The 7,642-nt window shown below is 31.4% G+C and overlaps 1 protein-coding gene across 3 annotated transcripts; it reads right to left on the bottom strand.

The window, feature by feature from the left end:
- Nucleotides 1–1,909: 1,909 nt before the first annotated feature.
- On the bottom strand, nucleotides 1,910–4,857 carry LOC107931870 (uncharacterized). Of its 3 annotated transcripts, none has more exons than XM_016863828.2 (8): nucleotides 4,753–4,857; nucleotides 3,669–3,821; nucleotides 3,238–3,571; nucleotides 2,803–2,947; nucleotides 2,575–2,711; nucleotides 2,423–2,482; nucleotides 2,275–2,343; nucleotides 1,910–2,180 (listed from the first exon to the last, which is right to left on the bottom strand). In XM_016863828.2, the coding sequence occupies exons 3-8, from the start codon at nucleotides 3,427–3,429 to the stop codon at nucleotides 2,091–2,093; spliced, it is 693 nt and encodes a 230-aa protein (XP_016719317.1). In that variant the 5' UTR covers nucleotides 3,430–3,571; nucleotides 3,669–3,821; nucleotides 4,753–4,857; the 3' UTR covers nucleotides 1,910–2,090. The 3 variants fall into 3 exon arrangements, with proteins under 3 accessions (XP_016719317.1, XP_016719314.1, XP_016719316.1); XM_016863825.2 differs by having other exon boundaries at nucleotides 4,454–4,821; XM_016863827.2 differs by lacking the exon at nucleotides 4,753–4,857 and adding an exon at nucleotides 4,116–4,363.
- Between the last annotated feature and the right edge of the window lie 2,785 nt (nucleotides 4,858–7,642).

The raw sequence follows: 7,642 nt of genomic DNA on the forward strand, positions 1-7,642 counted from the left end.
AATTTTAAGCTCGTTTTCTTAGCCTGGCCCGAAATATGGGCCTAAAAATTTGTCTAAACCCGACTCGAAATAAATTTGTTAAACCCGACCCGGCCCGGCCCATATTAATTTTTTTTAACTTATTTCATTAAATAAAAAAATTTTAAAATATAATAAATCAAATACATTAAAAACAAATATTAAAATAAGAAACAAATGAAAAATAATACTAAAACAATTCTTAAAATAATACACAAATTAAAAATACAATAAGAAGTGATTATATTAAAATTGAAAATAAAATGTAAATATGATTAAAAATAAAAATATATATTTACTATATAATTCGGGCCGGGCCGGGCTGGGCCCGGGTTAAAAAAAGTTTTACCCTAGCCCGTCCCGTTTTTTAAACGGGCCTCTTTTTTTGCCCAAATCCATATTTCGAACCTATATTTTTACCCGAATCCTCCCATTTTTCGAGTGGGCCTTCGGGCCGAGCCGGGTAGCCCGACCCATGCACACCTCTACTCTTGAAGGTCCTCATCATCAAAGCACCATTCCTCACCTTGTACCTTTAAAACACATATTTTATTATGACTTAGCCAGGCCATCGCTCTCTTACGAAATATGATGTATCACGATCCCATGGAGTAGCCAATCTGATCTAGATTTCTAGCGCTTAAAGAGCTCCGCAGGGTCTAAAATATTCTCCAGTTCTCTCCTAAGTTTAGATTCCAGATTAACCAACTTCGTAGAATAGCAACGTTTACGAGCAGCTTGGACCCCTTTTAGACGTCCAACAACTAACCTCTTGTGTTTACCTATTATTCCAAAGGGATCCCGATTCCACACTTTAACCTCCTTAGTAAAACTAGCAATCAAATGCGGTCAAGCAGCCCAGCCTACTCCAATGACGAGCTCCAAGTCTTGGAAACTATCGTGGGTCTCCCAACCAGCAAAATACAGAAAAGGTCGAATCCAGCTATTACTTAACAAGTGGCCTACCGATAATAACAACGAGCAGTGTCTGACGACCTGATTTTATTCAGTGCCAGAAACTTCAAATTTGAAATCCAACTCCGCAAAATGAGTTGATTGAAAATTTAGTTAAAATAATTATGTGTTCAGTAGGAAATAATAATATTAATATACTGAGTGATTAAATTGATTAAGCTATTAAATTAATGAGATTTAATTGAAGGGAATTGAAAGTCTTTAATATGCAATTTTATCAAGGACTATGAAAAAATTAAACCAATTATAATTCATAGAAATGTTTTCGCATGATTATATCATCAAAGTCCATTAACCATCATTAAACCATATTTTTAACTAATAAATTAAAAGTTTAATTAATGTTAAATTAACTAAGTATATATTTATATGATAAGTGGGAGAGAGGAGAGGTGACCATTATAAAAAAATTGATAGTTTTTCAAGCTTATCCAAAATTCACAAGTTATCGATGAGATCGCGACATCAAGGATCAAAGGCGAAAACGGGTAATAAACTCTATTTGTACTCTTATAATTTGAGTTTAATTTATATTTTATTAAATAATTAAATATAATCCAACAATAATGATGTCAAACATGAATCAAAGTTCGTACACACTCATTTACTTAATTTGTTCAAATTACGCCAACATATGTATATAACTGTCTGCATTGTGATAAAGTGATGCTATTTATATTGAAAATTATTTGATAAATGTGTTGATTACGATATCATGTTATTTGAGTTATAATATGATTTAATGGGGTTGAGATATGTCGATATATATAAATATATATAGGGTTCAGGGTCTATGATCTGACCGTCTATTTCATGTTATGCCACCCCCCATATGAGCAATTGATAACACATCAACTATTTTCAGCAGCAATAGTTTTAGTGTAGTTCATTAAAGGATAGGTTATATAAGGATATATGAACTAATGGGAATGGTAGATATACCGGAAACTAACAAAGGGCATAAGCCCTATATTACAAAGTTAGAAAACCGGGGAGATATCCGGTCGGTCAATCGACAACTCTTGCCGAATTAGTCTTTTTTCTAATCTAAGGTTAGAGCTAAAATATGTATGTCCTACATACATTGATGAAAACATTCATAGTTGCTCACTCTGCGCGTCGTCGGTTTTCAGTCTCTTAGCAGCAGTGATGAATTCCGAGATCACCTTAACCTCATTTAGCGGTGGCTGTATCGAAATAAAGGATGTTAGAAAGGAAAGCTGTGAAAATACAGCACATTTGTATGTATGCATGAGTCTCTTAACAGAGAAGATAATTGACCTGTGACACAAAATGCCGCTGCACCGTATTAAGTACTTGTTCCCTTGGTGAATAACCACTGATGCTTCCCTGAAAATAAAGATAAAAGAACCCCATGAATTCTATAAATATAATAATTCATTGACGGCGAGAGTTAGTAGGGACCGACAAGTTTGAAGTGCCTGCAATATCTTCGCAAGGAGTCAGTGTCGAGTCTTGCCAAATTTACCTTCAAAATTAGGAACACATGATACAAGTATATTTAGAATCATAAAACAATGGCATATATGATACATACTACAATTTTTGGCTTATACTAACCGATTGTGTTGCATGAATAATGGATTGAACATCTCTGTAACCTGTACGATTCGTTGATTTCATGGATGCAGATGGCAGCCATGGTTTTGTATTTCGAACTCTGGGTTTGGCAGGCCTGTGGAACTCAATGTTACTAGCTGTCCAAAAGCAAAAAAATAAACATGAAGGGGCATGATCTGTTAACATGAAAAAACAAAACAGAAGGTTGAGAACATTCGTTTGACTTACGGAAATCGCGGTCCTTCTCGCCAATGTCCGATCCACTGCTCGAGTTATCAAAATCATGATCATCACCTACTTCATTCCCTGTAGGATGTTCCAACACACTCAATGCATTCCTCTGAAGCTTAACTTCAACCCCATTCTTCAAAACCTTGAAAATGGTCAGAAAACAAGATTCTTCAATCACATATATAAACAATATTATTAAGGAAATAGCATCATAAACACAACAAAGTTGATGTCTGGTCCATCCTGTCGGACTAAAAGCTATAGAAAACTAATCAAAAGTTAAAGCTACAAAAATCAGTGTGCAAAACAACTTAACCATTGATATATATTGACTATGGAGAGAATTTGCATCAAATAGTGGAATTTAAAAGGGGAAAAAAGAAAGAGAAGAGACTATAATAATGATAAATGAAAGTAAAGCTGAAAATATACCAGCCAGTGCCAACCACCTAGGCCCACAGCTTTCTTGACCACGCCTTGCAAGCCAACCAATACAGATTTTGTTCTATTATTTCCCGTGACAATAACTTTTGTGTGTCTCGGAAGAACCGAAAGCTCTTCATCGCCGCTTTCTTCCCTGAACGGCGACAGAACCCGAGAAGAACACAGTTCATGCTCCAACATTTTTGTTAACAATTGTCGAGACAAAGCTAACTTAGGGGAATAAACAGCTGACTTTAGCTAATCAAAAACCCCATCAGCTCCATCAGTTTCCACGTTTGTTTTCGTTTTATTAATGGAAGATTCTGAGCCTTAGGTTATGATTCTGTAAAAAAGGACAAGGTTTTTTTTTAATGAAGTACAGAGAGAATCGTAAAGATTAATTAAATAGAAGCCAGAGAAGAGAAAGTTTGATCACTGACACGAATATTTAGAGGAAGAAATGAATGCGGGTTTTGTCTTCAGAGAAACCGATCACTGATTCACGAGACTTTAATTGATCTTAATAAATGAACTCCCACGAAAAAGAAGACGATGCTACTGCTATCTCATCATTAAGCTTCCGTTCATATCACCTGAAACAAGCAGAAATGGATTAAAACTTAAAACCCTTTTTTGTATTAAGAACTTTAAGGTTGAAAACAATCCAATTTGCAATATATTAATCACCAACCCATGGTGGGAAAAAAAAAACTTTTTAAAAAGCTGGATTGTAGATATCAATAGCCAAGAAAAAGTAGACCAATGAAGACAAGTATGTTTGGTTGCTTAGAAATTTTAACTATAGAACAAAAACTTATAAATAAAAAAATAAAACACTCATGAACCATTTAAGGGAAGCATCAGAAAAATAAATAAAAACTGGTTACATTCTAAAACCCTCCATTAATCTAAGAAGAAAAGAGATAGATAGAACAGAAGAAGCTGTAAGATTCTCTTGGCCGCATTTTCTTCGAGGAAACTTTAGTAAAACAAAAGTTGAAAAAGGTCAGAATTTTGGCATTTAAAAAGAAAAAGAACGCTATTAGTCACTTTCAACGTTATGCTCAAATTCAATAAACAAAACAGCTAAAACCCAAGTGAGAATTAAGAAACTATTTGGTATACAATCCATTCAAACATAAAGCCTAAAAGGCTATTTTTTAAAAGAATCTTGCATAGAATAAAAGAAACCCCAAATTTAGAAGGAAAAAAATTCCGATGGTACCTGAAGAACACGATAAAAATGCAAAACGATTCAAAAGAAAGAAGAAAAACACAGTACAATACAATGAATGTGTTTTACGGGTCGGGGATACTGGATTTCGGGTTCAGAAAATTGGGTTTGTAAGCATTTCTTTATAAGAAAAATAAAAAGAGGGGGAAAGAAAAACGCCTATTAGTTGAGCAAAGAGAGAAACTGTAAATGCAGAGGTTTTCGAAAGAAAAGAAAAGTTTGAATCGAAAAATGGGAAAGAGGGAGAGAGAAAGCACAGTGAATGCTTATCAACTGCCATGGGAAACGACCTGCCATGGTGTCGTACGGTCGGTCCTTTCATTTTCCTTTGGTAACCGGGCAATGCAACACGCCATTGTGTTTTATTTTGTTGAAAATGGCTCGGCTAACGGCTATAATAAGCGGAGTGGGGGTATTTAATGGATGTGGGACCCAGAGTGATATGGAAGTGATAGTGTGGGTCCCATTGGATTAATTTGTTTGGTGAGGAAATTGTTTTGCATGGTTCCTATTCTTACCTACGCACTCTCCCGCACACGAATTCTTCATGACTGCGTTAAATGTTGTGGTGTGTCGCCATACCCCATAAACTTAAATCCCTTCATTTTGTTCCTACCTTGATTCGTTTGAATTCCTATTTTAGGTTAAATTCTGCTATTATTTTTGTAAAGTTTTGTTAATACACCTCTTATTTTCTTTTATACTTTAATTTTGTCATTTTTAGAATTTGAAAATTCTATTCCTAATTAAATAATAATTATTAAATTCATTAAGTTAAGTCTTATTATTTTGAAATTTAATGTGTCAAATTGTTTTCACATATTACTCACAAAAAATTAGTTAATAGATTTAACAAAAGTCGTTTGCATTAAAACTAAAATTTTGAAATTCAAATATTATAGCTACTAAAAATGATCCAATATGTAAATGCAGACTAAATTATAACTTTAATCAAAATATACAGACTGGTGACATAATTTGAACATACGGATTTAATTGTTACCATTAGATCAATACTAAAATTTCAAAATTCGAAAAGTACACGAGCTAAAATCAATTAAATTAAGGTACATGTACAAAATTTACAATTTATGCAAAGTACGAGGTCTTATTACAAATTTTGACCCTTTTTATACTTTACAAAGGTTGTTAATTTAGTATTTATATTTTAATTTGATCAATTTTAATTTTTATCCTTTAAAATTTTATAGTTCTCACCGAATATTAACTATTGAATTCATTTTGTTTGATAAAGTGTTGAAGAAAAATCAATCAACTATGAATTAATATTTTCATAACTTAATTTTTCAAACGCATTTGATAACCCACAATGAAACCAATTGAATAGATTTTTTGCTGAAAAAATATATATATATAAAATGATAAGTGGATAAGTTCTTACACATCACTTAATAGAGAATAAATTTAATGGTTTTTTATTTTATTTTATTTTATTTCATTTAAGATTATATTATTCTCTATCAAATAATTTAATTATATTTACTGCTCAATTTTAAATAAAACACTAAACATATTTTATAACTCAAATTCAATATTTATTTTTTTAGTACTTATTTTTCAACATTTAATTTTTTAGATTATCAAGCATAACCTAAGTTGCGATATTTTCAAAATCTAATGCGGCAAATATATTATCATATGTGTAATGCCATGTCAGCTTGTTATTTTTACATATTACTCACTAAAGATTCATGTAATAGAGTAACGGTGGTCATTTACATCAATACTGAAATTTCAGAATTCAAAAAGTATAAGGACATAAAGTGATCCAATTGTAGTATGTAGGCTAAATCTGCAATTGCATGTATAGTATAGCTCCAATAATTGAATTTGATCAAACATATTTAACTCCTATTGTTTCAGTTGGGATTAAAATTCTAGAATTTGAAGAATATAGGAGACTAAAATTTATCAAAGAAAAATATAATGATTAAATCCACGACTTTTATAAAGTACATGGACTAATATTAAAATTTAACTTAGATTTTATTTATTTTAATTTAATTGTGAAAATTAATCATTTAAACTCATCCAGTTTCTACTTGAATGGATTTGAATATGAAATTGATACAAATTTTAAATATTCAAAATTAGAGAAACCCCGAATTTGAAGTATTTCAAACTTAAAATAATTTAGACAAATAACTATAAATTATTTGAATGCGTAATAATCTAATTCTAAAACCCAAATGACTTAATTCAAACCTTAAGTAATTTATTAAAAAAGGGGTAAAGTATAAAAATAGTCACTTTTATTTGTCTAGTATTACATTTTAATCATTTATGTTTAAAATATTACGTTTTAGCCACTTATGTTATTGTTTTATTACAAAGTGGTCACTCTATTGTTAAGCTTTGTTACCACCCTAGCAACAATGTTACGTGACAGTCTAACTGGGTTTTAAATGCCAACTTGGATGTCTAACTGGGATGAGAATAGTTTTCCAATCAAAATGGAAAAGAAAACTAAAAGAAAAATGAGACGAATGGTTTCTATTCAGTTTAAAGTGTAATTAATTTAAATTTTTTAATTAATTAAATTTATTTAATTAAAAACCTATTTTTGTTTCAGTTTGACATCCAAGTTGGCATTTAAAACCCATTTGAACTGCCACGTATGATTCTTGTTAAGGAGGTCACGGAGCTTAATGATAGAGTGACCACTTCGTAACAAAACAATAACATAAGTAACTAAAATGTAACATTTTAAACATAAGTGACTAAAATGTAATATGAGGCAAACAAAAGTGACTATTTTTGTAGTTTACCGTAAAAAATTTTAAATTCAAATTAATTCTATAAAATTTTATTTAACTCATAATAACTCAGAATAATTTAATTGGGTAAAAATGTTACGGGGCTAGAACTTTAATTTAACAATCTGTGTAGCTTTAGGTGAAAACTTTGCTTCAAATTCACTTAAGTCACTCTAACTTTCAAAAGGCACTGAAATTTAGCGAGAGTGAACTCTTAGTGTTTGACTAAATGCTCTCAAAAGTATTCAATTACTCTAAATGAGATTATTGCAAATGAGGGAGAATGCCTCTATTTATATAGTTGAGCTCTCCCAATTTAACAGTATAGTTTAAATTACATTGAGGCTAATATTAAAATCCATCTACAATATGCAAGTACTAAGGGATTTAAACACTATACAAT

Source organism: Gossypium hirsutum, chromosome A12 (genome assembly GCF_007990345.1).
Source record: "Gossypium hirsutum isolate 1008001.06 chromosome A12, Gossypium_hirsutum_v2.1, whole genome shotgun sequence".
In the NCBI taxonomy this organism is placed as follows: Eukaryota; Viridiplantae; Streptophyta; class Magnoliopsida; order Malvales; family Malvaceae; genus Gossypium; species Gossypium hirsutum.

What these genes read in the sequence shown, in the direction of transcription:
- LOC107931870 (XM_016863828.2), bottom strand. Translation starts at nt 3,429, where the DNA reads ATGTTGGAGCATGAACTGTGTTCTTCTCGGGTTCTGTCGCCGTTCAGG. An exon ending in TAGGTGGTTGGCACTGGCTG is followed by an intron (nt 2,948 to 3,237) that starts GTATATTTTCAG and finishes ACCATTTTCAAG; the next exon opens with GTTTTGAAGAATGGGGTTGA. An exon ending in TTATTCATGCAACACAATCG is followed by an intron (nt 2,483 to 2,574) that starts GTTAGTATAAGC and finishes CTAATTTTGAAG; the next exon opens with GTAAATTTGGCAAGACTCGA.